The sequence below is a fragment of the Hippoglossus stenolepis genome, chromosome 15 (genome assembly GCF_022539355.2).
Source record: "Hippoglossus stenolepis isolate QCI-W04-F060 chromosome 15, HSTE1.2, whole genome shotgun sequence".
Taxonomy (NCBI): domain Eukaryota; kingdom Metazoa; phylum Chordata; class Actinopteri; order Pleuronectiformes; family Pleuronectidae; genus Hippoglossus; species Hippoglossus stenolepis.
In genome coordinates, this window is record NC_061497.1 from 13,540,896 (window position 1) to 13,567,970 (window position 27,075).

The 27,075-nt window shown below is 39.5% G+C and overlaps 2 protein-coding genes across 5 annotated transcripts; one reads left to right on the plus strand and one right to left on the minus strand.

Moving 5' to 3' along the window:
• The first annotated feature begins 734 nt into the window (after positions 1 to 734).
• Positions 735 to 10,103, plus strand: vps26c (VPS26 endosomal protein sorting factor C). 3 transcript variants are annotated; one of them, XM_035178335.2, is made up of 9 exons: positions 735 to 954; positions 1,840 to 1,983; positions 2,225 to 2,374; positions 3,129 to 3,209; positions 3,682 to 3,756; positions 3,848 to 3,998; positions 4,068 to 4,220; positions 4,456 to 4,550; positions 9,239 to 10,103. In XM_035178335.2, the coding sequence occupies exons 1-8, from the start codon at positions 898 to 900 to the stop codon at positions 4,536 to 4,538; spliced, it is 894 nt and encodes a 297-aa protein (XP_035034226.1). In that variant the 5' UTR covers positions 735 to 897; the 3' UTR covers positions 4,539 to 4,550; positions 9,239 to 10,103. The 3 variants fall into 3 exon arrangements, with proteins under 3 accessions (XP_035034226.1, XP_035034227.1, XP_035034225.1); XM_035178336.1 differs by lacking the exon at positions 9,239 to 10,103 and adding an exon at positions 5,913 to 5,931; XM_035178334.2 differs by lacking the exon at positions 9,239 to 10,103 and having other exon boundaries at positions 736 to 954; positions 4,456 to 5,580.
• Positions 4,614 to 26,817, minus strand: ttc3 (tetratricopeptide repeat domain 3). Of its 2 annotated transcripts, XM_035178331.2 has the most exons (47): positions 26,706 to 26,804; positions 25,305 to 25,367; positions 24,872 to 24,948; positions 24,749 to 24,776; positions 24,182 to 24,341; positions 23,994 to 24,075; positions 23,292 to 23,345; positions 22,682 to 22,820; positions 22,355 to 22,440; positions 21,666 to 21,760; positions 21,165 to 21,227; positions 20,683 to 20,737; positions 19,861 to 20,023; positions 19,509 to 19,533; positions 19,326 to 19,407; positions 18,951 to 18,981; positions 18,207 to 18,267; positions 17,549 to 17,654; positions 16,920 to 17,072; positions 16,351 to 16,431; positions 15,702 to 15,811; positions 15,489 to 15,615; positions 14,870 to 14,992; positions 14,675 to 14,776; positions 14,492 to 14,584; positions 14,333 to 14,397; positions 13,949 to 14,085; positions 13,505 to 13,825; positions 13,073 to 13,345; positions 12,946 to 12,989; positions 12,670 to 12,726; positions 12,502 to 12,581; positions 12,263 to 12,418; positions 10,921 to 11,506; positions 10,748 to 10,816; positions 10,513 to 10,656; positions 10,281 to 10,420; positions 9,443 to 9,511; positions 9,259 to 9,355; positions 8,564 to 8,667; positions 8,400 to 8,484; positions 8,031 to 8,132; positions 7,705 to 7,886; positions 7,152 to 7,266; positions 6,867 to 6,995; positions 6,131 to 6,223; positions 4,614 to 5,142 (listed from the first exon to the last, which is right to left on the minus strand). In XM_035178331.2, exons 2-47 carry the CDS (start codon positions 25,309 to 25,311, stop codon positions 5,032 to 5,034), a joined length of 5,262 nt encoding a protein of 1,753 aa, XP_035034222.2. In that variant the 5' UTR covers positions 25,312 to 25,367; positions 26,706 to 26,804; the 3' UTR covers positions 4,614 to 5,031. The 2 variants fall into 2 exon arrangements, with proteins under 2 accessions (XP_035034222.2, XP_035034224.2); XM_035178333.2 differs by lacking the exon at positions 25,305 to 25,367 and having other exon boundaries at positions 26,706 to 26,817.
• Between the last annotated feature and the right edge of the window lie 258 nt (positions 26,818 to 27,075).

The window sequence follows — 27,075 nt, forward strand, 5'->3', positions numbered from 1 at the left end:
GTCACCAGGCCGGGACTTTTGTCTTACATGTCTAGTTTGGACTCGATTCGACCAAATATGTCCGAGATACAGAACCTCGTGTTTTGATGGCGTGTAATCAAACTTTGACGCCACGCCACGGTCACACCGTGTGACGAAAAATCGATCTTTGAGGTAGTTTTCATCTCCATCTTGTTGTGATGACACGCATCTCCATATGAAGTTGATCTGATGAAAGCCCTGGGACAAGTACATCAAAGTAAAAATGTGGAAAATGGCCAATATGGCCACTAAAGTCAAAATGGCGGGCTTCCTGTTGCTTTTTTCCCATTGCACCTCTGACCTTTTTTGTTTGTCTTGTCATGATACACCTGGGCTACGATTTTTGTGAAGATCGGTGAAAGCTAACTGAGGGGCTTTTCCTTAGATGGCGCTGTTGAGCCATTTTTCCACGCTCATTTCAAATTACTCCAGAATACAATTACTTTTTGGGGCTTTGAATTCCCTGCAAACTTTGGTAACAATTTGAGCATGTCTAGGCCCTGAAAAAGCCCCAAAAGGGAAATACAAATCTTTCGAAATACAATAGGGCCTCCCACCGTTCGGTGCTCGGGCCCTAATTATGTGGATTCCAGCTCGTAAAGTTTCACTTGTTCTGCCCTTAGTTGGTTTAGATGGGTTGTAATTACGCTTTTACTTTGATGGAGTGGAGCCGGAAGCGTTTTCAATGAACAAATAGTGCCGCTTTTATTCTGAAGGACTCTGAACGGAAGTGGTCTTGATAATACTTCCGGCTAGAAACAAACCAGACTCTGATGTGTAAAAACTACATTTAACGCCGCTTAGTTTGTTGTGTTCATATTTAAAATAAACCGGAACCTGTACATTTAATGTCTATGTGAGGTTTGAGCGTCAGACATGAGCGTCACTTTGGATATAAGACTGAAAAGAGCGAACAAAGTTTACCATGAAGGGGTAAGTACGTAAACACAGCGAGCTAATGCTAACTGCTGCTACATCCAACATTAGCTCCAACATTTCCATCTGGCTGTTAAATGTTACTAGAAGGTGCTGTTCTTTAAATTCACTAACTAATTAACTAACTGACTAACTAACTAAGAGGCGTTGTCTCAGCACATGACCAACAGCTGATGAGGACGCGGACCTGGACGCTGCCAGCTTCCTGTTTCTCTCACTGGGGAAAACTCTCGGGTTACTCTTGATTTAAGTTTTTCTTCTCCTCTGATGAGATGACGCACCCACAGTGTTAGTATGTGTGACTGTACAGTTCAGATCGAAGAGCTGAGACACACTGACCAGGCACAGGAGCACATTCAGTGGCCTCTCAGTCATGAGAGTGGTTAAAAGCATCACTCACTGGGCTGCCAGACTGTCACCACCACTGCCTGTGCTTATCTTCATTTGATATTGTTTATATCTCTAGTTTTATATTCCAAGCTTTATTCTTGCACTGTTTTCACCTTTAAAAAAAACAACAACCTGTTTTGTGTGCTACTGGATGCCTAACCTTCCCTCGGGATCAGTAAAGTATCTATCTATCTATCTGAATATATATCTATCTGAATATATATACCTGATGAAGGTTGTGTACACTGCAATATTGTAAATAAGTATTCTCTTCATGGTGAATTGCATGAAACGTGGAGAGAGGATGCATCAGTTTAGATGAAAATAGTGTAAGAGTATAAATCATGACTGTGAAACTCGGACATGTTCAGAGCTCTTACAGCAGGAGTCAGGACCTGAGCTGTGTGTGTGTGTGTGTGTGTGTGTGTGTGTGTGTGTGTGTGTGTGTGTGTGTGTGTGTGTGTGTGTGTGTGTGTGTGTGTGTGTGTCCAGGAAGCGGTGGCTGGTGTCATTGTGTTGGTGTGTAAGGAGCCGCTGCAGCACCACGGCATCTCTCTGAACATGGAGGGACTGGTGAACCTGCAGCTCAGCTCCAAGAGTGTCGGCGTCTTCGAGGCTTTCTACAACTCTGTCAAGGTGAACTATGAGGACTAACCCTGAGGACGTCTGGGGTCCGTAACAGATGTGTCTCTTGGGAGTTTAAAAACCTCACGATCCTCACAAATATTCATCAGCATTAATGCAGAATAGACAGAATCGATACTTAGGAGCGCCGAAGCAGTTAATCTGTTAGTCTTTCTAGTTTTACTACAACAGATAAACTATAGACAATTAACCAATGCTGATATTAATCTGACCTTCCTGTCACATGCCGCAGCCCATCCAGCTGATCAGCAGTAACATCGAGGTGGCCAAGGCAGGAAAGATCCCAGGCGGCAAGACTGAGATCCCCTTTGAGTTTCCTCTGCTCACAAAGGGCAACAAAGTTCTGTACGAGACCTACCACGGTGTCTTTGTCAACATTCAGGTACGATGCATGATCAACACGCCTCAAGTTGAAGTCCATGTCACCCTCTGATATCTTAGGAAATAATCAACCAAGAGATCAATTTATCGACTGCTTACAATCAGCCAATGGATTTGATAGCTCAGCTTTTATATTCATGCAGAATCCCACATCACGTGTGCTCATAAAATCCTGTGGTTTTCTGTTTTGCTTTCACACCACAAATAAACCACAACAGATTTGTTAAATCTGCTTCAGAATTCAATTTACATCTTTCATGCATTTTTATTAATTTCAGCATTGAAAAATTCCTTTAAGATATTGTTATAAAAGATATGAGATGTACACAAAGACACTCACTGATGTACTGACACACTTTTAACTGCATATACTCAGATATAAATGAATCCAGCTTTAGGAGAAAATCTTTATGATGGAACTAATCTAATTAGGGCGGCTTAACTATCATTCCATTTACATGTAATTCTCACCATGTGATCTGCAATTGATTGCGTGGACCGTAATGCGCAATTAGTAGACAAGGATCGACGTCGCGTGACAGACGCAGGAAGTGAAGCGTTTGTCCTTCCCGCAGTGTGCAAAACACATGCAACGCAGAGCCGTGTGCCCGGTCGCCGATCGCTCTCCCCACCAACAGGTCCCGAGTTGCGTGTGCTCGGGCCCGTTCAGTGCTACAACGTAGCCCTAGTTAAAAGTTAATGTTGTGTTCCAGATCTTCTGTGAACTGTCGTGTTTGTGTGTTTCTTCTCCTCAGTACACCCTCCGCTGTGACATGAAGCGCTCCCTGCTGGCCAAAGACCTGAGCAGGAACTGTGAGTTCATCGTACACTGTCAGGTGAGTGGAACTGCGATAGTGGAAATAAGACAGTTTAAAGTCATGTGACAGTTGGTTTCTCCGTTGTGTTTGGAGCTTCAGATTTAAAGCTGTGATCATGGTTCACACACAAACTATCCCAGGATTGAAATGCAGTAAAGCAAATCAGCTATAGGACATTTATTGTTTTTCTATATTTTATTTTTCTTTGCCTTATTATTGGTGTTTAGTAAACTTTATTTGGATGAGGCCCTTTGGATAGTTGACTTTGTCTGATGTCATTGAGATTTCTGTAGATTTAACTTTACCATCTTTACAATGAGAATCCTCATGTCTTGTGTAAAACACCACATGTTTGGGACACTATACATCACATGACTTTTTGATCATTTGATTCAGTCTTGGAATCAACTTTATACATTTTTTTTTTTATGCTTAAACTCAGATGAGATGTTAGTCACGTTGAATTAATCTTTTCCTTTTGAATTTTCAGCCACTGAAAGCTAAAACTGCCCCCAACCCAGTAAACTTCACCATCACTCCAGACACGTTAGATAACATCAGAGAGGTGAGAAACCCTCGTCGCTTCTTACAATATTTTTATTGCTTCACGTTGTTTAATTCAAAGCTGAGAGAATGAACTTCCCATCTGTCCTCAGAGGAGTTCACTGCCAAAGTTTCTAATCCGAGGCCATTTAGACGCCACCAACTGTGTGATCAGCCAGCCGCTGACTGGAGAGGTGGTGGTGGAGAACTCAGACGTCCCCATCAAGAGTATTGAGCTTCAACTTGTACGAGTAGAGACCTGTGGTGAGTTGATGAAATTTCCTTTTTTGTAAGAGGGGGAAATGTTTTTTTCTTAATGTCGGCTGTGTTCAGGTTGTGCCGAAGGTTACGCCAGAGATGCCACAGAGATTCAGAACATCCAGATCGCTGAAGGTGACGTCTGCCACGGCCTCTCTATTCCCATCTACATGGTGTTTCCCAGGCTGTTCACCTGCCCCACGCTGGAGACCACCAACTTCAAAGTCGGTCAGTAAAGCCTCCCACTCTGCTTCACGTACTTTGATTCTGTATTATTTTTTCAATTCATAGTTTGAGGTCTGCTTCTATTTACTGATATTTATTCTTGCTGAGGGTTAGATAAGAGCAGCTGCCGAGCACAACGCTTGTAAAAGGGCAATTTGTCACTTTCCCATGCAAAACTAAAATTATCTGATATTTAAAGAGCCTCTTTTCTGATGCACTGTTTGCTTCTGTCGTTTAGAGTTTGAAGTGAATGTCGTCATTGTGTTACACGACGAGCATCTGATCACTGAGAACTTCCCCCTGAAGCTGTGCAGAGTCTGAACCAGCCGTCAGGTAACTTCCCCGGAACTCTGCTGCTGCCACTATTCATACAAACAAACAGGACAGACGACAATGTTGTGACCCAGGAGATTTTTTATTGGAAATCTGAACTTGTTTCTTTCATAATGTAACAGGAGAGTGATTATTTAAAGTTATATTCAAACGTAATAAACGTCACATTCATGGAGACGATGATAAAAAAACTTTAAGACATTTGACCACTTCCCATGATTTGTTCCTAAAAGAGAGCAGCGTAAAAGAAAATCTTAATTTTCAAATTTGAAATGTCAGAGATGAACAAACAAGAAAGAACAGATCGAACACGAGACAGTTTTATTTCGCTAAAGTAAAAACTGGTGTTTCTCTACACATCCGCTTTTTAATTATATAAAAAAGCTTCTAAAAAGGCATGTTTAGATTTGAATGAATAAAAAGTCAAATAAAAGCTTGAACATAAAAGCAGACTTTCAGGAAGTGACGAAGTGGTTCGATGTTACGGAGCTTGGCGTCTCCGGCCCAGCAGCGCGGGGAAGTCTTCAGGCAGCAGGGCGTGGTTCCTGCAGGTCGGACATGTGCTCTGCTCCTTCAGCCACGACTTAATGCACTGAACACAGACGGGACAAAAGACGAATATTAAACCCAGCAGCCGTCACCGTCCACACACAGGACCTATTATTCCAACTCCTTTGTTCTGGATCTGTTTTCTTTGTTTACATTCAGAGTCTGGGCTTCAGGACAGTTGTTTTAAAAAGCTCTGCTGTGGAGCTGCTGACCACTACAGTTGTGTTTTTGTATCATTCCTGCACTTACACATTCCAGAAATGGTTCGTTTTCAATCAGTTTAATTTGATTCTTTATGATTGTTTTACATCAGATACATATTCCAATTCTGCAGTAAGCACTTATATGGCCAGCGGTAGTATTTCCTTAGATATGAAAATGGTTTAAGTGCATAATTAATTGAAATACTTAATAGACAAGCCTGGATAAAATGAATAAGCTTGACTAGACTTTCATAGACGAAGATAATATTTCCAACAAATGCAAATAGAGCTCAGATCAGTGAGTGTTTTCTCAGCCTGTCCCTGCTGTGGCCTATACAGCCAGTTATCATCCATGGCCCTGTTTACACCTTGTAATAACATCCAACCTGATCACAAGAGGTCAGGGCTAAGTTGGTCTGTTCACATCTGGTACTACAATGAGTCCTGGTTGTTTCTCTACATGAAGTTTTTACTCTGTGACTTTACAGACTCGTCTGACAATGTTAGTTTGTGTTCTGCAGCTTGACATCATGAAAGAGATTGATTAAGAAAAGCTGACAGATTTTTTTGAATGACCTTTAATTCTGTCTTTTTTTTTTTTGCACTTCAGCTTCATGTCAGCAAAAAATAAAATCCCTTATAAATACTATTTTTGTTTGGTATTTATTAATTTCTGAAGAAACATGAACAGGTCCTCTTCAGGTAGTGATGAGGTTTTTCTGACTCCTCGTTTCACTCAGCACTTTAATAATAACAACAACTGGAGGGAGGTTAATAAAATCCTCCTCAGCTGCTCACATTCTAACACCAGAACTTTTTCTCACTCACATCTTTATGAAAGCTGTGTCTGCAGCCCAGCACGCACATGCTGTCTGGACTCATGTCCTCGTGACAGATGATGCAGGGATCCTCCACATTGATCTGTTGGCAACACACACAAAATACTTTATTAGCAAGTGTGTGAGGAGGGAGAGACGATTGTTGTTAAATCTGGTGCTGACATTCTTGTTTGCCAGAGGATGAAATGCAATAACTTTTCTCATGTGTTGAGTTTTCTTCTAGCGCCACCATCAGGTCAAAACTTATTTGTACTCACTTACATTTCCATCAGCCTCAACTGTATTGTGTGTATAGCATGCTAACATTTGCTGAACTAATATGGAGAATATAGTAAACATTATACCTGCTATGTTAGCCTGTTAGCATAGCAGCCACTGTCATTTTTAGATTTACTTCAAAACAAACTTTTGATTCATCTTCAGAATGAAGAGAACTGCTAATTTGAGACAATTTTGTTAATCACTTCTCAAATAACACTTACTTACTTATTATGACTTTAGTTATATTCACTTCCTCTTTTTTACAAGTCATTTTTTTAAATCTAGTTTTTAATCTGTATTTCATCTTTCTTTAAAAATAAATCCCTCTATTGATGTTGCCTATTTTTTGGGGTTAAATATCACTGTGCTCTCTTAATAAAATGTGACATTAATGAGCTGGGGCTGGGATGAATTATAATAGGAAAGGCTTATTGTTGGGTATTTGTTACTGGTTTTGGACTTACTGCATCAGAATATGTGGATCTCTGGAATCCAACCGGCTGCCAGACGGGAGCTGTGACTACATAAGGGGGAATGCCACTCTGAGCTGGTCTCCCAGGTCCCACGATGTTGGATCTCACTGAATTAAGCTCCTTATTAAACAGACAAAAAGGTAACAGTTATTTACAGATGACAAGTGACTGGACGATCACTACCAAACCCTATGTGTGTGTAGTTTTTTTATAAAAACTGTTTCAGGAAATGTCCAAATTTTTACAGAGGTGAGAGTATTTAAAAACAAGACCTACCTGATGGTCCAGGATCAGCTGAGTCGCTCCGCCGACCAAATCCTGCAGCGCCATGTTGCTCAGGCTTCCACCGCTGGAGGAACGCAGCTCCTGAACAAACCTCATCAACTCGGCCCTGAACACAAACACAGATCATATTAACAAAACCAATATTGGATGTTTTAAGGACATCTGAGAGCAGTAATCGGCAGTCCAAACATGACCTAATGAATCGCTTAGGGTTTGCTTTTTAAGAATTATAACAAAGTTGAAAACTGAGTAGAACAAGTTACAGTTAAAAAATAAACTTTGAATTGCTTTCTGAAGAACGACTCTTATTTTGACCTGAGATACATGAGCATTTCTGTACTTTAGTTTCTTACTTATTGGCGAAAGCTGATGTTGACTGTTTTTCATTACACTGTGTTAATGTTAACAGTGTAATAAAAACAGAAACTTCACTGAACATATGTTTTTGCAGAACTCCCAGGGAAGCAGCCGTATGTGTGATAGTTGCAGCAGAGTTAACATGCACGCAGTCTAAAGTGCGTCAAACATGGCGTCAGTGTGTTACCTTGTGTAGTCAGGGAAAATGGAGGATAGGCCCTCGATGGTTTTGTCAAAGATGGTGTGTGGAGGCTCCAGTGTCCTCGTTGGAGGTTTGTGCTGCGTTGGAGGCGGAGCGGCTGGAGCCTCAGCTGCTGCCGGAGCTGCGGGCTGCTGGACGAGCGGTGGGGAGCCGGCTGCTCCAGAGAGCTGCAACAACACATTGGACAGGATTTTACATTTTTATACTGTTATACTGTACTGTTTCCTGTAAATTACTTTCAATAATTTATTTTTATTTATCACCAATTTTAAAAAAGGGTTTCATTTAAAATAGAGAAATGAAAGTCTTACTGGTTTTGCTGGAGTCTCAGATGGGTTGTTTATGTTGCTTAGGACTAACTCACTGACTCGTCTCCCGCTCTTCACTTGATCAAACTGCTCCTGGTACTGGGTCTGTGAACCACACAGAGACAGGTCTTTCTAAAAAAAAACTGGTTCAACCCTTTAGCCCTTGCATTCAATTATTGTAGAGACGTATTAGCAACATTTTGGGGGGTTTGAGGGTTCAGAATTTCTCTTGAAGGGAAGTATGTCATAAATCGGATAATTTGAAATATGTGCAAACATTTAACCGCAGTGGTGCTGGAGCCTCTGATTGAAGCTGCCATCTTCATTCCTTTTTTTGAGTGATCTTAAATTATTTGTAGTGAATTAATTTACCTCAGCAATGGAGGTTTTCTTTTCAATTTCTTGGACATTGGATCTCCAGGTGTTTCTATTAATTTCCAGGTTGTGGTTTGGGAATCTGGAAAGATAAAGGACATGACACATAAATGTAAAACCAGTCCAAACTGTTAGCACAGCTGTGATTTCACTCCCGTTACCTGTGAGCTACTTCATCCAGTTTGGTGAGAAAAGCGTTGGCGTCTGCCCGCTCTTTGTAGAGGCTGCACAGACCTTGCTCCCGGCTGTTCTCCACTGCCAACAACTGCAGAAGCAAATCAAGCAGTTAAAGGGCTGCTTCTAAATGTTTTTGTTTGTCTCAAAACCACGAGGGAGGCATCTGAGAGGTCAAAGATTGATTCTGCAGCAGGACAACAACCTCAAACAAACAGAGTCATAAAGAACTATCCAGGAGAATTGGAGCTTTTAAAAGGCAAAGAGTGATGACCCCAAATAATGATATTATTACCTCCGCCAAGGAGGTTATGTTTTCACCCTTGTTTGTTGGATTGTTGGTTTGATGTAAGCAAGATTATATTAAAAAAAACGACTGAACAAATTCTCACGAAACTTGGTGGAAAGATATGATCACTTTCTAAAACATTTTGATAAAAGGTATTTATCAACATTTTCACTGTTTTCCAAAGGAAGGTGTGTGCAATTTACTGCATCTTGATTGAATTTAAGAGGACTGTTGTGCCTTCATTGTAAGTGAAGGGGAAAATGTCCTCATGATACATTATAAAATATATTCTGTTTACATGCCAGTATAGAAAGGAGGAACATTTTCAATGACTGACCAACAAAGAACTGACTTGTTAATTGTGCCTGTTTAGGGTCGAGCTGCAGGACTTACCTGAGCTGTGTGAGACCTCTTGGTTGCCGAGGTAACCGAAGCTTTGCGGCGCTTGATCTCATCCTCCAGACTCGACTTCTCTGCTGCTGACTGATTGCTGAAGAGACAAAGAGAAAGAAGTGAACAAAAGAAAACCCGGCGGGATTTGTACTTATGCTTCACCACTGACTCTCTCATCACTTACCCCAGCTCCAGGAAATCTCTCAACTTTGCCTCATAGCAGGTGTTCTTTTCTCGGATGTTTCGGGACAGACTACACATGAAAAAAAATCCCACAAATAAAACATTAAAAAATGTAATAATTTTTTTTAAAATTATAGATCAATCAACATCTGATTTATTTCCTCCTGTGTGTAGAGTGACCTGCTGAAACTGTAACTGATGAAGAGCATGATGTTGAGACACTATACAACTGGGAACAATCAACGTTTAAAAAATAAAAATGCTGAGTTTCCCCTAGGATGAAGTGAGATCTGATTTCCCATTCATGGATCTTGAAGAAAAAAATATTTCTTATTTAGGGGACTGATATCTATGAGTGTGTGCAATTTGGTGCATCCAGTATAGTGTGGCAGGAACTCTGGGTCTAGTGTTTTTAAATGTTGCCTCATAGGAGGGTGTTTTTTTTAATTTAAATAGAGCTAGAAACTTGCAACTACCACATGTGGCTGAGATTACGCAGATTCAGTCAAGTATCAACAGTTTATATGTGTCCAAACAAAAATTCAGAATTTGGTGTGACTGTATGGCCTATACTGGCATTCTAGTTTACATTGTTCTTGTGCGAATGTCAAAAATAGGAATGTGATGATAATGCTGCACAACATATACAACTGTACCTTTATTCCAAATAAAATTGTGAAGAGTGTCTGTACAAACACTTGTGACCCATATATGTTACAATATACAAGAGGTTATTTGATCTATGTTCATGCTGCCAGCTGAGATGCTTGAATAAACAGACACAGAGAACCGATCTAAAAACGAACCAGGTGACGGACGCTCATCGCCCTCAGTCTTACCTTCCCTGCTCCTCCACCAACTCTTCTGTCTCCAGCTTGAGGGACTTCAGTACTTCCTGGTTGGCCTTCTTCTCTTTCTGGTCCTTTCTCACCTCCTCTTCCAGCCTCTGCTGGAACAGTGTCAGCTCCCTATTGGTCACCTTGACAAGAGAAAAGAACCATTTATTACATCATCCGCTATTCAGTTTCATCTATTGTGCATTGTACCTATAATAACTGGTTATGGACCTACTTGTATATTGGCAGTGATCTTCCGTATGTCTTCCTCAAGGGCGGTGATGTCGTCTTTGTACTTTTGGTTGACGCTGCCATTTGCCATTTCCTTGATCTGCTGCTCCAACCTCTTGTTGCTCTTCTCCTTTTTGTTGATGTCGCCCTGGAAAAGTGAAAAGGGTCAGAAAGGTCAACATCAAAATTGATAAATCAGTCAGACCGTCATTTGGGTAGCATGAAGCTGCTGCACTCACCTCGCAGCTCTCAAAACGCATGTGAAGCTCTGTATTCACTGCGACACTGCTCATGGTCTCTGGACATGTCTAACAGGAAAAAAAAGAGGAGCAATTTCAACTTACTAACAATTCAGCATTCAGGTGTTTCATCTTGCTTTATTCAAACATCTGATTAAAATGTTGACATTAACCTGAACTGCTTGGTGTTTCCTCAAAAGGTTTTCCACACTTGTCCAAGAAGCAACTTCACCCAGATATGGATCAATATCCAAAACTCCAACATCAGAATCACTGACATGATCCAACTCACTTCTGTCGAAAAGGTAGGGGGATGGCTGTTGACTGTCCCTGCTACTCCAGCGGTAGAAGCTGTCCTCATACGGCAAAACTTCACAAGCTGACTTGAAGGAAAATGTATAAGGATTTGGGAGGATGGGATGGACTTGAGTCTGTGCAGATGAAGAATTGCCCCCATATCTTGGGAAAACAGGTTCATGCAAATCAGTAGATACATGGTTTGTGTCAGGATCCACTATGATGTCCAGGTCATCCAGGATGGCTCCATGTCCTGCCTGCTGCAAGCTAACAGCATGCTTAGCCAGGCCGATACATCTCCCCATCTTTATGAAGCGAAGAGACTCCAGGAGGAAGGACTCGAAGCTGCCCGCTTGTTGGATCTTTTGCTGAGCCACGGGAGGGAAATATTTCAGTTCACCGACCAGCAGGGTGTCCTCAGCCATCAGCGGACCGTGCTCCTCCAAGATCTGGGCAAAGTAGCTGCAGCAGCACAGAGAAAATCAAAATGAGAAGACAAGACGGGAAACAAAGTATAAAAGGCAGTTTGACGATTGAGTGTAAAGGCACATCCTTTTCACTGAAAGCAAGAAATATCAACCTGCTGGTTTAAAAATGTATGTTATAATGTATATATTAAATATCTATTCACTAAAGATATTATAAGTCAGCCAGAGAGAGTATTGCATTACTATGACAACCAACAACTGTGAACTTTTGTTACCAGTCTTTGTTCAGGCTTAAATACACATTTAATAAAATTAGTTTTTTATTCAAATAATTATTGGTTATGTCTCTGATTTTTAAAACATTTAATAACATGTTATAAAGATTCACGTCACAACTGTGTTGAAACCAATTACAACCAATGAAGAAGAACACGGGGGCCGTTTCTATGGCACTTGGTCTCAAGAGCTTCTCATTAGGGCGCCCCTGTGTGTTGAGGAAGTTGAAGTGTAACGTCTAGCTAGCACCAGAACTATTGTCTGTCTTTTCCTGAGGATTGCTGTCTTGCATTTTATTTTCTCTTTCTCATCCCTCCTGTTTTTGTTTTTCTGCTGCTTTGTTAAAAAAGTTATTAAAATGAACAGTAACACTGCGTTCAAACCGATGGAAATTTTCACTTTTGTGTATTTGATTTGACTCTCTATGTAATCTTGATACAAACAAATTGTTTTGCGTTAACTGTGAACCTACCATAAAAGATGATGTATCTATGGAACTGAGGCTCACACTTACTCGTACAAACTCTCTTTTGTTGGGTCAGGGTTGTTGTCCAAAATGTTTTTATAGTGACTTCTGTGTGGGATGCCGTTGTACTGGTTCTCAAAATCAGCCACTTGCTCTCGGAGGTGACTGGGTACACTAAATGGATCAGCCGGGTGAAGGAATGATCTGTTGACACAAAGCTCCATGTTTTTAAAAGTTAAAATGACAGTTACAACACAAGCCGTGTCTGTGAGGAGGACGAAACTTACAAAGAGTCGTCTTCAAATAAGTCTTGCTCCCACTCATCTCTTGGAGTTACGCTTCTCATGCCAGACAAAACAATAACACCCTGAGAGAGAAGAGGACACACATCAGTGATGCTACATGTGAACAAAATGTCCCGTCTTCAAGAAACAACTACCTATTCAATTTCTGACCTTTGTCTCTCTCTGTTTCTTTTTCCGACCTCGACCCTTAGTCTTGATAGGAGAATTCTGAAATGAAGACAAAGTGAATGACAATTTTTCAATTTTACACTTTGGTTTTGAACAGATAAAACAGATACAATGTTGTAATTTGTGAGCATTAGAGGTGCTAAATCAATTTAACAAGTAAAAAGACTTTTAAACCAAATAAGCAACTTTCCCCAAAAGTATTCCATTACATTTAGTTTGAGTGGGAACAAAATTCTCCAAGGTTTCTAAAGGACTTACATTTTGATTTTCATCAGACTTTTTTAAGACCGAAAAATGTCCATCTGTAAAACAAACAATTGAAAGATGAGTCATGAAGTCAGGGCAGAAAATCACCATGTTTTCAAATCAAGTTAAATATTCATACCCATATCAAAATAGTCATCCAGTATAGTGTGGCAGGTCAGGTACTCCTCCCTGTGCTCCTCCAGAGTCCAGATAAAGAGTCTCATGTCCTGTGGTGAGGCCTGTTTTAGGTATTCAGTCACAGTCAAGCCAATACTTGAAAAAAGCTCGGGCCTTGTACCGAGCTTGGCTAAAATCATCTCCTGTAATGGGCCAAAGGTGAGCAGAAGAGCGAGGTCCAGCTGCTCCAAGTGTTCTGCGTTGCACTGGATGAAGGATCTGGCAGCGTTCAGGCCTAAAGAGATGAAAAAGAATTTGGTCAAACGTCCCAACCTGAAAATAATGTTAAAATTCACTATTTCTTATACAACACCTGACTACTTCCACGTCACACATATTACACGTGTGATACAAAACATTAAGTCATATCTACAGAAACATGGTGAATGCTGACCTGCATTGTTGAGCTGAAATGCCCAGTTGTTGAGTTTTTGATTTACATCCAGAGAGCTACTGAGCATTTCGATCAGGACACGAGCCCACACCCGATTCTTCCTCTCCAACAGGAGCTCAACAGCCCGACAAAACGTCTCCAAAGGCTCCTGCTGCCAGTTCAGCATCCTCTCAGCGAGCTGGTTCCTCCTCTTCGAGTCCAGCTCCAGCCAGGGCTTCAGGCTGATTATCAGGGCTGACCCCTGGAGGCTCTTCTCCTCTCTCAGCAACTCCATGTTCTGGCTGATCTGCAGTAGAACCCGATCCCTGTACAGCAACCAGGCTGAAAACAACGAGCAAACACGACATTTAAAAAGGGAGAATAAACAGACTTCACTTCTCCTGAATGTGAGCTCACGTCTCCAGAATAAGTGCCATCAGAAAAGTGACAGATAAACTCCAGTACCTTTCTGTTCACTCTGAGTTGCAGAGTCGTCGTTCTGCTGCAGGATCTCGTTGCTGATTGGCGGTTTCTCTTGAAACGACAGCTCGAGCTGCTTCCTCTTGGGCCGGTGCTCGACCTTTGGTTTTGACTTCTTCAGACTAAAACATACAAACAGAGAGAAAGGCAGTAATTGAAAAACAAGTACTGGTTTAAGGTAAAAAGGCATTTTAATGGGTCAGACATATGACTGTAATTGAGAGTGACCAGGTACATCATTTCATTAAAAGTTTAGAAAAGGCTGTGGCCTGAAAGCCCAGGTCAAAAAGATTACCTAGCAGTCAATGCTCCTTATGATGCTTAATGCTATGAGATCATAGTAACAATGATGTTTGACTGCAGACTCACCTTGTACATTTCGGGTTCACTTTTGGCTTCTTAGGAGTCTGTGGTTTGAGGATGGTAGCTTCAAACTTAAAAGAGAAACAAATCATGTCAACACCAATCCTGTGGTTCACGAGCACAGTGGCTCCACATGTTCATCTCCCCTGCAGAGAACTATCTTACCTTGCATTTCAACAGGCCCGTCGGTCCAATGATTTTGATACTACAGATTTGGCCGAAACAGTCTGGAGTCAAACATTCTTCTTGCAAGAAATCCTGCAACATAAATATAAACAGCAGGAGTTAACAGCTACCTGTATCTGTGCACAGTAACAAATTACACATGGAGATGAAATCTCAATTTACCTTTTCATTCTTTTCAGAGAAGGTTGATGTCTTTAGTGTCTTCCAACAGGCGATGTGGTATTCAACAGTACAGCTCTGACAGCAACATAACTGAATGAAGCCCTTTGGGTAAAGAAGCTTACAGTTAAAAAAACATCCCTCTTTTAAATGTTTGAATTAAAAAACACCATGTGGCTGTGTTTCACTGCTGTTTACCTTAAAATCTGGGTCAGTCAGGTAGATTTCAGCTTTCAAAGAGCCTCGGCATTGCTCAAGTCGACATACAGCATCAGGAATAGGAGGGAATTTGCACATCTCTATAAATCTTTCCAGGATTCCCTACAAAGAGAACATACATGTAAACAAAGGCAAACATCTGAAGTGTAAAGCAAAACATAAAATACATTTAGTTATTTATGTGATGAGACAGTGATATTCATTATTGTTTCCATAAAAACTTTTTTGAACCAAATTTTTTGACACTGATCAACAGAGAAGACTTTTTGATAGGAAAAGCAGATTTAACTTGTATTGTGTCCTGCTTCGGATCTCTAATTGGAAATTAACTAGTGAGGATTTTAGTCAAATTTTCGTTTTTTGAATGGTTCATGTTCTGACAAGACATGGACCAAAGTATTTGTCAGAACTTTTTTAAAGGCTGAGCAGCAAGCACGCCCCCACCCCTTATGTATTTACTGTTAACCAGTGTAAAATAAATATTACATGTATAATAATTAGCAGAGAGGGTGTAAAAACTCATAAATGGCACTGCATGTGGTTTATGTTCAAACACTATTTTCAAGTCAGAAATAAACACAAACCTACAATAACTTACCTTGAAATAGTCTGTTTGTGTCTCTTTGACAATCTCTTTAGTTAGGGGCCAGGTGAGTATACCAGGAGTTATTTGATTCTTCACCATCTGCAGAGAATCTGAGAACTGATCCAGAGCAACTGCAAACCTGAAGAGATGCATATGTTTTACAGTTAGAAACCGCAACATGTGTAAACAGTAACAGTAAACTATTACAACTAGAGATGTCTGTACCTGTTCTCTTTGAGATACACCCTCCCAGTGGCATAGAAAACCAGACATTGAAACGTCCGCTCCTCAAACGACTTCATCTTCTCCATCAGTTTTTGTGCTTCTGTGAGTTCCTGTGTTTCACAAAGCAACCACACATGTTATGACAGTAGCACAGGATATTCCCATATTGCTATATTTTTTATATTATATATAATTAAGATGCTAAGATGATACTGGCCACAAGAAAAACAAATGGAAAACACAGAAACCTATAAACATGAACACAGAGTTTATATCTTGGTTTCAGCCAAATTTTTCCCCCTGAAAGATTCAATTCAATTATATTTGTCTAGCAACAAAACACAACATACATACTTGATGTTAAGTTAATTATTTTGTAGGAAAATGAGCTGTGCAGCAAGAATACATAAAAGCGCCACATATACACAGTACTAATACTGGACTGGGTCAAAGAATCTTGAACCTGGGACATCCCTAGTTTTTGGTTTTACTGGTGCTGTTCTAAAGCGTTAAATGGATAACAAACACAAATGAGGTAGGGCCGGCTCTACAACGTCAATGTACCAAAACCCTCTAGCATCAGTGCAGTGTATATGGAGAAGCAGTGTGCTGCTGCCATTCAGGTCTAACAAGTCAAACTATCAGTTACCTCAGGCTGTCCGATTTCTGTCAGGGCAGATGTGCGGCCATACAGCAGCAACAGTACATCCAATGTGGAAAGTCCAAGTTCCTAAGAAAGTTAAAGAAAAACAATCATTTGTATGTTTTTAGCTCACGCAGAGGACAGCAGCAACAAACCTCAACATGGTAATGGAAAACTAACTCATCATTTGAGACAATGATTGGAAGTGTAGATACACAACTGGACAACTGAAGAGAACAGGTTCCTGGCTTTATTGGCAGATTGTTCACAGCCAAAATTGAATCCAGTCAAGTTTTTCACAATGTCTGAGACATATTTTGCTTGTATTTTAAAGCTGGTAGTGAAGGTCCCGAGCTGGATATAAAACAGTGATGTTGTGGACAAACCTGAATCCACAGCACCAATGTCTCCAGCCCAGTGTAGGCTGACATTGATCTTCAATGGTATTATCATGTCATTTGCACATGGTTCTCTGAATCTGCTCTTGTAATGTTTGGAATTTTGGCTCGCAAATTGTGCAACAGCATGAAGTGCTCCAACCTCTGCACTGGGCTACATATCAGTGGTTTGATTACCTTAGGTGTGTTAGTTTCCAGTATGGCCAGTGCCTGGCTGAAGGCCTGTTCTGCATTGCGGCTGCGGAGGTCGGCCAGAGCGGTGTGGGCATCCTGCACCAAAGACCTCAACTCTTTACACACAGCTGCTTTACTATCGGGCACTTTCTGGTTCTGAAGAGAGCACACACATCATGGCAGGTCGGTCATTTCGTTCAATTATACAGTTAGAACTTAAAAGTTACAATCATTATGATTTTAAAAGCTACGTGATGCTGTTAAATGGAAGCTAACAACACAATAAACAACCAAGCTTTGGCGGCATTCATTTAAAAAGCATGTGAGAGACAGCAGCCACAGTGAGTCAATGCTCCAGGCTTTGTTAAGAGATTTTATGCTGCGCTGCACTTCTATTTATAAGACTAAACACCACTTGTGATTCCACACTTTCTTTAAAATAGTGAGAATTCCTCGATTTCTCAGAGAATAATTCTTGGATCTTGATGAAAACAATCAAACAGGTTTAGGGGACTGATACTGAGTGTGTGTAACTTGTAATGAATTTAAATGTGGTTTAATTAGGGTAGAGTTAAGCCAAGGCGGAGGTATGCACACTCTAAGTGCCCTTGTAGTTTGCGTTCCAGGCTTACCTCAGCTGCAGGCGGATTACTTTTGCTCTTTGATTTCTTCTTTGCTGTAGTGATTGACTCCATTTTAACCCCCACATTAGTTTGTCCACTGTTTGAAGAAATCTCACTGGAAGCACAGTATTTTCAATCAGCGAAACAGTCTGATATACAGTCAACTTGTACTCCACACCGTCCTCCACAAAATGATTAAAGTGGCAGATTCTTTGTGTGGTTAAAAGCAGCAGTAGAAAACATCTTGTTTGAACCGTTCAGTCCTGTTGATACATCGCTGCCAGCCTTGGTTTGACATGACTGTGTGATCTTATCAATGAAGCAGACTGTTCTAGTTGTAGTTACTGTTACCAGGCTGCTATTACTTAAGAGGTTAACTACACAATGAACAAAGGCAGTAGAATGACAACAAATTCAAGTCAAATACAAACAGAGAATTAGGTTTTACCTACAGACACTAAAAATAAGTGCACATTTATTTATGTAGTTAAATCCACGACTGTCAACAGCTCCAGTTTTCCTTCGCTCAACATGTTCACGTTTTCTGCAAAGCCGCATTTTAAACAGTGGCCAGAAAATTGTGGTTCCTTTTATGATCACAGTGGAGATCTTAAAGCAGGGACATGTTTTATACAAGCACTGATTATAGCATTGTGCTTTCACTAACCTTTTTGTGGGTTTAGGGTCTTTAGTAGCGACCTTCTTCTGTGCAATCTCTGTTTTTTTCCCTGGGGAGAGAACATGAAGTGTTTGACTGTTACTGTGAGAGCAATATAGTGAACTGATGAACATGTGATGAAAGAGGTTTCAGGACACCTAAGGGTCTTAAGCAGGAGCATCTTTTGAAGCACAGGGTACCAACTAACACAGAAATCCCTAATACAAGTAAACAATGCATAACAGCCTCCTGAAGGTCATCATCCCGGCAGGGCACATTTAACGCAAACCACACATTTGTAAAGACTCTATTAGGTACTACAAGATAAGCATGGCCCTGCATTAAGTCAAATTGTATTGTCTATCATCTTCTAAACAAGGAGAGGGTTATCGGTTAATTGTTTCTGCTATGAAAATATTAAAAGAAAACCACTGAAGAAAGCCACAGACCAGGTTATACATCTTAACTCTGAACTTGCTGTTTCACAAAATTTACAGTTAAAAAAGGTTGAAAAGGGACTTGCAGACATTCAATAATTACCTGATTAAAAATGACCTGTAAATCACCACTTAAAACCAGGGAGATCTTAATAACATATGGATGTTGGGGGGAAAAATGGCACTAACAAATATGTATATGTTTTGCACATATTACACTTACTATATAATACTTACACTTATTGCAAAAAAAAAAAAACTAATCATGTGTTTATAAAAATGAGACATGACAAGTATAACGCACTGTAAAGCTCACCTGGTGGTTTGTCCATTTTAACCTCGGAGACCTGTCAACACAAAAGTTATTTAGTGACAATGAACTACATCAAACGTGGATTAAATGTCCATACAGGCTCAGGAAGGTTCACTGCCCTGGACCAGACATGTAGATGGAATGATCATTCTATGATCTACATTTCAAAGGAGACTCAGGTCAATTGGAGAAATAAGGAAATCCCCACTCTGCTCTACCATACAAAGCACAATACTCGTGTTCGACCAATCAATCATCATGAGATGACCTCACTTTTATAGAATCACAAAGCTAATTAAACACACTTAATATAAACGTTGTCTTTATTGTGTCAAATATGGCTGCTACCTGTTGAATTAGAAATAAAGAGTCACTGACCTTGGTCTGTACAGATACGCTTTTTGCCGTTCCAAGCTTCGTACATTTTACAGCTGCTTCTGCCCCGTTTGTGCTGTCCGGTCTGTAGAAAAATCAACAAAATACAAAAGGAGCTTCCATTTGTTTGTCATGGTTTATTAATCATGTTTGCAGTAAATTGTGTATTAGGGAGCACACACACACCTTTTGTTCTTGTTTGGACGCCCACCTGAAAACGAAGCAAACAAGACAGGGTTTCAGTATTGAGCAACAAACTAGTTATTCTGCTCTCCATGACAATAACATGCAATAACCTAAAATAATTGCCCCCCTTTTCTCGACTTTTTTCCCCACCTGCAATTTTCCTGTTTTTGAGTTGTGTTTAACTGAGAAGAACGGGCACCTTTGTAAATCTGTATAATAAACACAGTGCACTACACGTGGATTTCTTGCTCATCTATATAACCCTTTACAAATTTCTTTTTTAATTGACATGCTGTTTCAGATAGATACGTGAATTTGGGTGCTTCTGTGAACATACATGCAGGGAAAATACCTTTGAGTTCTTTTATTGCTTGGATGAACTTGAGTTGTTGTTGTTCCAAGTCTTTGAGTCCTTCATGGTCACCCTTACACAGACTCTGGGCTGAGCTGTTGGCTTCAATAGCTCGTTTGAATTCTCCCAATGAGAACAAAGCGTCACAGTAGCGGTAGTGACCCTGCAAGGAAAAACCCATGCATCAACTTCTAATTCTAATCTAAGTTTAGCAATGAAGGACATGTGGAGTCAAGTAACATAGAGAACAGTTTACATTTCGAGCACATAAATCCTGCTCGAAACATGAATCAGCAGCAAATAGACCCTACTGTAGAGTTTCAGTTAGGAGTGTTTTACTTTAATTATTTAGACTGTAGCGACCCACCATATTCTCATTTGTCCTGACACAGTTTCATAGTGAAATAAATTAATACAAATTTTAAACTGTTGGCGTTGAGAGTGACCTTCGTGCACCCTGTTATAGCTGTAGATTTAATTACCTCAGTGGGAGTTAGTGATTATTGATCCTTTATTGTTAAGAATAAATTTGTTTTTGTATATTGTATACAGAGAACCTGATGAAGTCAATGGAGTCAACTTGAGGCTTGAATTGTTCTCTTTCTAATGTTATAAATGTAAATGTAATTTTACATGAGTGTTCCACACAGATCCAAGGACTAAGTGATCCGTAGTCAACCACACTGAATTTACGTCGCCCCTTGGGCAAACAAATTATCAGAATGAGTAATACACTTAACTTAGGACAGCAATACTTTATGTGCAATAAATGTTGGATCAGTCTCTGTTTCACTGTAGCTGGATAATGAAAGAGATCAGTACCTTTGCCCAGAGTGGATTTATCAGTGTAGCACGTTTTCCATCACCAACTGCCTTTCTGTAAAAATCAGAATTTCATGTTTGGGTTAAAACATTTCTTAGGTCTTGTACTTTTGATGACCACGACCATTAAAATCAAGTAAAAATTCAGGCCTTCTCTGGCGTGTGATTCATCTGCTTATCTGCTGCCTGTATTTAAGTTATGTCTTTAGTAACACAGTAATTAAAAACAGTTAGCTTTACTTACAAGAATAAATGTGGGATTGCTATTTTATGAGGCACACCATAAAAATTGTTATTATGCATAGCAGTTTTCGGTACAGTTGCATTTTTCTCTGGTCTTGTGCATGTACAAATGCAATAAATGCAAGTTATTATAGAGCATTGTGATGTAGTCAGAAATATGATGCCAAAGTTACTTTGCCTTCTTCTTCTGGAATGAAAATCACACAAATGAATGGTGCTCCAGTGTGAGTGGTACTTACAGATACTTCTTACACCGGATATAGCATTGGGCTCTGTTTCCATAAATGATGTGGTTATCGGGGCTGGATGGAGAAGAAATACATTTCAGTTTTTAAAAAAGGACAGAAATTTGCCATTTATAACAATTATAAAATCAAAAAACCCTGCAGTGACTCATTTTATGGTGAATCTTAAGTAAAAAAAATAAAAATGTTGACAGTATCAGCCAGCTCTACTGTCATTTCAGTCAGATCATTTTGTATTATATGGAGAGCTTTATTTCTATTCTTATAATAAAATACATTGAATAGACAAAGTGTCAACAAAAACTGAAACAACGCACCTTAACAAATACAGGGATTCATTGCATGGTCGTTATATTTTACTGTATTATTGTACATGTATAACCAATGACATGGTTTCTCCACATGGAAACATTCCTACCCTATCAAACATATTTAGACCTGAATCAAGTTCTGGGATAAAGACCCATTGTAACAACATATGAAAATGTTACTTACTAATATTTGATGGCTTTGGAGTAAAACTGCACAGCATCTTCATACTGACTTTTCTTATAGTTCTCGTTTCCTTTCTGCTTCATTGCTTCGCTTCTCTGAAATAGCAAAACAGACAAATGTTTAGGCTTGGTAGCGTTTACGGCTGCCTTTTCTTATTTGATCGATAACTTGAGGGAAGACGGAAAATAATGATCTATCCAAATTCAAAATGCAACAATAGTTTTTTGAGAGGTCCTATCGAACCCAATGGATCGGTTTCAACTGCAATCATTAGTCAATCAATTAAGTGACAGAAAATCTACCCCCATCAATTCTGACAATCAAATAATCGTCCTTGGGTTTTGGATTGTCGATTAAAAATCCCCCACCAAGTATGGTTTTCTCTGTGGCTTAATTAAAAGTGCTGAGTGTATCACTCTGGAGCCAATCTGTTGTTGTGTGGGCCTTCCTCTTTGTTATGCTTTTGAACAAGCTGGGCAGCACACTGTAAATGCGTATATATGGACATGCAGAGTATCTGTGTTTGTACAATGGCTAATGGGGATCTGCAGAGAATAACACCACATAATTACCATAGATACTCCATATCTTCATTTTCAAACTACATACAGGTACTATTAATTACTGTTCTTAACATATTATAGCAAAAATATGTATTTTACAGTCTGTAGATCCTTGTATTGTCTTACCTCAACAAACTGGTCAGGCGGTTGAGCCATTAGTGACTTCATTGTCCTCTCAAGGTTAGTACACATGGCCTGAATATAGTTGGCATCTGAATGAAAGCAAAAGAAGAGTGTGTTAGCTCACCTTTGAAAAATAATCTGAAAACCTGCTCCTAGAACATTTAGAAGGCTTTTAGAGGCTATATAATAAATTAGAATCCTAAATCCACTAACTGCTCAAATGTTTGGGTTTTTCCCTTTAGAAGAATTACTAGAAATGTCTTGTGGTAATGATGTCAGAGCTGCTTTGTAGCAGAAAAGTCTGTGTGTTCTGTAGCGTGATTGACGTACACTCAGTGAAGATATGGTGCAGGGCCATGTAGCATGTGCGTGGGTGGCCGAGATCCAGGACACGTCTGCGAATAGCCGGTTCTCCTGTTCGCTCCAACCAGTTTAACGCATCCTCCAAAACCTCTGGGGAACTCTGATTCTAAAAAGTCAAAGAAATCAAAATGCCAAACAGAGGAAAAAGTATTTTCATTATTTTTGGCAAAAATATTTTTTTTAGATTGTGAACATTGGATATTTCTTGCGATGCACCAATTAGATGTTTTTTACATTCAACTTTATTCCCTTTGGTGTTCCACAAGGTTCAGTACTTGGCTTGATCCTTTTTGTTATCAGAAACGTTTCCACTCAGCCAAATTATATGGAAACAAAGTGTAAACACAGAATAATAAAGATTGAATGTGCAACAACTCCTACTTGTTTCTTTAAATGTTTTTATACACTTAGAAATTGGTTTAAAGCCCTTTGAGCTGCATAATGTTCATGAAAGGTGATCAACATCATCATTAACTTTATAAGCTAGAAGCCATGCCTCTGCTTGAAGAACCCTAAGACATATTAGCTGATAACCCCTTACATATACAATAAAGACTATGCCTTTTTTCAAACTTACCACGTTAAACATGTTGCTTATCCAGAAAATGTGCTTTGTTTGGTTCCTTTTCAACTGAAACAGAGAACAGGGCATTAATACATAAGCAAAAGTTTCAAAATCATAAAATACTAATAACCATTTTTCAACGCTTCAATCTACTCCTTTTCTCTAAAATAATGTGTGCGTTTTATACCATTTCAAATAACTTGTACCAGTAATATTATACCTATTCTGTGCTCTGTTTCAAACATAATGTTCTGCAAGTTGGGTTTCATCCTTACTGGTGTGGTGATGAAATTTAAGTAATGCTGCTAGACACAACCTGAAAGTTCACAGGTGTACTGTATATATAAACGTTTCATCCAAGTATTAAGCAAAATGGCAAACACAAACTGAAGTCTCAAAACAAAAACAAAGTCTCTGCTGTTAATACATGTGACAATGTTTACAACTAACTATACCTGCAGGTCAGCAGAATCTATCACAAATCTACTTTCCCCAACACATCTTTAAAAACTCTTGGGTTTGGTGTAAATGCACAAAAAATGGAATTTCTGAAAATGTGCTACTAACACCAACACAACAAACAGTATCTGCTATAAGTACAGATCCACCCAATAAAATCCTTCTTTAGCCTGAAGCTAACTATTGGGGATAAAGCATCAACAACCACACTGCAATTTCATATTTTGCTTTTTATTACAATTCTATTGTACTTACACTTCCTTTCTCCAAGGCTCTGAGAATTGCTTCCACTGTTTCGATCCTGTGCAGGCATTTCAAACTTATATCTTCACTTTCCCTATAAGGAGACAATTAAAAATTCTTCACTAGTCTTAACACTGAGCATTTGGTTGTATTGATTGGCAACTAAAATGTATCCAGATCACAGTCATAATTATACGTACAGAGCATCAATTAGGCCTATATGTATAGCCCAGGAAACATTAAAGCCGGATTCTTCACGCTGCAGAAGAATGGGAAGCCAGAGGGTACAAATTTTCATCCGCTGTCCAGTTTCTTGTTTGGTAGCGGCAGGTAAAAAGTCCCATCGATCAAAATCACGCTCTAAAAAAAAAAATACAGAAAATTGGTGTCACCCAGCAAAGAGCCGCATAGAGAAGCTATAACCTTGATTCTAAAAGCAATGTCACATGTTGTGCAACAGCTAGCAAAAGAAACCCCAGAGAAGGGCTAAGTACTTTTAAATACCTTTATTTAACAACAAGTAAAAGATAGTAGATGAAGGAATTTCCTGGCATTCATTTATATATTTTTTATATTAAAATTCTAGTAAAACCTGATTACTGGACTATAAAGTGAAATCTTGTCATGTCTGATAAAAAAAAAAAAAATCACAAAATTAATATTTAACTTCATCAAAACACTCAACATTTTTCACAAACACCAAAATTGATCAACTAAGCAATTAAGTAATTTGATACAATAAAAACTAGGACATAAATGTTCCTTACCTAATGGACTGAAGACTACATCACTTCTCTGAATGTACAAAAGAGAAAAAGACAGTTTTGGGTGACATACAAAAAACTGCAAGCTGACTAAATATTAATTTTGATTATTAGTTAATAACTCACCTCTATCGCTCGGTGTCTGAAATTGTCCCATTGAACAAAATCAGAATCAGAGTCTGAATCTGACATTTTCTCCAATTCTGTAAGAAAAAATGTGAAGTCACACAAATATGTTTATCATATAATTATTATTTACATTTACGTATTTTTTTTAATCAGTTGCAAAAAAATGAAACCATAATACATGATAACATCATATTGGGTCCAGAATCATTGTAATAAACATATTTTAACTGTTATTGACGTACTCATCACACAACAAAACAGTGCAAAGCAGTTTGCGATACTATCAGGGCATTATCATGGTGTGGCAATGAAAAGTTAAGATGCAGCTATCATGTTTTATAGTCATGATTTGTATTTGAACACAGCACAAAGGCAACCAAGACCATCTCCACTCTCAACCACTGTTGGAAACCACATTAACTGCTCTCACGCGGCATATGGTTGGGATCTCATATCTGGGGTCGTCCTCAGAGATGTGAAAGCAGGATGTCTCCTACAATGATTAACACACCAGGAGGGTAATAAATACCTTTACATACTCAATGGGAGGGGGCTGTGAGTTAGTAAGTACACAGATCTCCCTCTGTTCTTTGCTCATTTGTACATGTCCTTCTGGTGATTGTACTGTGAGTCCATCTGCAGATGCTGGATTAAATTTACAGAATCACAAGTGTTTGACTTTGTGCTTGATTCACAGAAATTGCCACCACACGACCTCATAGCATATACACTATTTTATTAAGATGCTGAATGTGATATGGTAAACTCACTTTCACGTGTCCTTCAAATTATCCTAAATTATGTCATATTGTTGCTCTCTCCAAACACGGATCTTGTAATCTCAATGGGATTCATCTGGCTAAAGGTTCAATCATAATAGTATCTCATGTGTCTTGTTTGTCGAGTGATGTCTAATATTTTTTCTCAATATTTGGGAGGCGTGTGGTCGGTGTTGTTTCTCCCAGCAATAACTAGGACTGGGTGATATGGCCAAAAATGATATCAAGATAAAAAATTGTCTGTTGATATTGATAATTATCACAATAAATGTTAAATTGCAATTTCCTGTGAGTTTAAAAAACATTCTTTGCTACCGAGTGAAGGTTGCGGTTTGAAATCGTCTCCATAGGCACGGCATGACAAACACTTGACAATCAGCAAGACATTTTATAAATGTGAGGAATACCTATTATGTGTTATATATAGAACCTTTTGTTTGTTTCCTCCCAGGCCGACTCATAACTAACCACAACACGCCCTGGTGGTAATTCCCTACACTTCAAACATGAGGTCCGCTAATGAGACCAGTTCCTCGGACAGGTTTCGTTTCATCACAGAAACATTACTCACGCTTGAAGAAGAAGTGGGAGGGGTGAAGGACAACATAACATTCCATGTACCTGAGACTTATCCGGATACTTTCACGTGATAAAATGAAGTAAAACAGCAACCGAGCAACTAGGTTTCTCGGTCATCGTCGTTTATTTGACTTTTTAAGGCTGTTTGTCCGAACACCATCCCTCTGTTAATGGGGTAACGAGGCTGACTCCTTTACGTTAGCATTTCTAGCTATTGTCACAAACGCGTTCAGTCCCGTGTCAGCCCGCTGAGGACCACATCAACCATCACCCGGTTCACGGAGGAGCTTTCTCTTCGCCATTGACCATTCCGCGATGTTTTAAAACAACGACCACCACACTTCAGTTCTTCTTTGTTTTGGCGCGACGCAACAGACGACGGAGCGAAGCAGGAGGGGACCTCAGCTCTTCGACGCTTCCGGGTTTAAACGGTGGTTTTAATAAGTAGTAAATAAATAAATAAAAATACTCACGTTTGGTTCAAATGGCCAGAAGTTGATGATTAACAGCGGTCTGTGCTGCCCGTCCTGCTCATAGTAGTGTACGGAAGTGGCGACTGAGGCACCAGCACGTCGTCAGCAGCGTTAGGGGGGGGTTCTTCGTGGTGTTCTCTTGGTGCTTTAGCGCCCCCAACCAGTGTGGAGTCGTTATTGGAAAATCTAATCATTACACAGTACCACTACTACTAATAATATAAATATAAATATAGATATAAACAATTTATTATCCTTAGTATATCTGGTCTGCTCTCTTAATGATATAACTTGAACTTGCTTGTGATGAATTTGCGTCCAAACAAACTGCTCTCTGAAGTTCTGATAAACAAATCTATCTTATGTGCTT

What these genes read in the sequence shown, in the direction of transcription:
- ttc3 (XM_035178331.2), bottom strand. An exon ending in TCTCTGAAAAGAATGAAAAG is followed by an intron (nt 14,585 to 14,674) that starts GTAAATTGAGAT and finishes TTTATGTTGCAG; the next exon opens with GATTTCTTGCAAGAAGAATG. An exon ending in GATCCACATATTCTGATGCA is followed by an intron (nt 6,224 to 6,866) that starts GTAAGTCCAAAA and finishes TGTTGCCAACAG; the next exon opens with ATCAATGTGGAGGATCCCTG.
- vps26c (XM_035178335.2), top strand. Translation starts at nt 898, where the DNA reads ATGAGCGTCACTTTGGATATAAGACTGAAAAGAGCGAACAAAGTTTAC. An exon ending in CTTTCTACAACTCTGTCAAG is followed by an intron (nt 1,984 to 2,224) that starts GTGAACTATGAG and finishes CACATGCCGCAG; the next exon opens with CCCATCCAGCTGATCAGCAG. An exon ending in TGTACGAGTAGAGACCTGTG is followed by an intron (nt 3,999 to 4,067) that starts GTGAGTTGATGA and finishes GGCTGTGTTCAG; the next exon opens with GTTGTGCCGAAGGTTACGCC.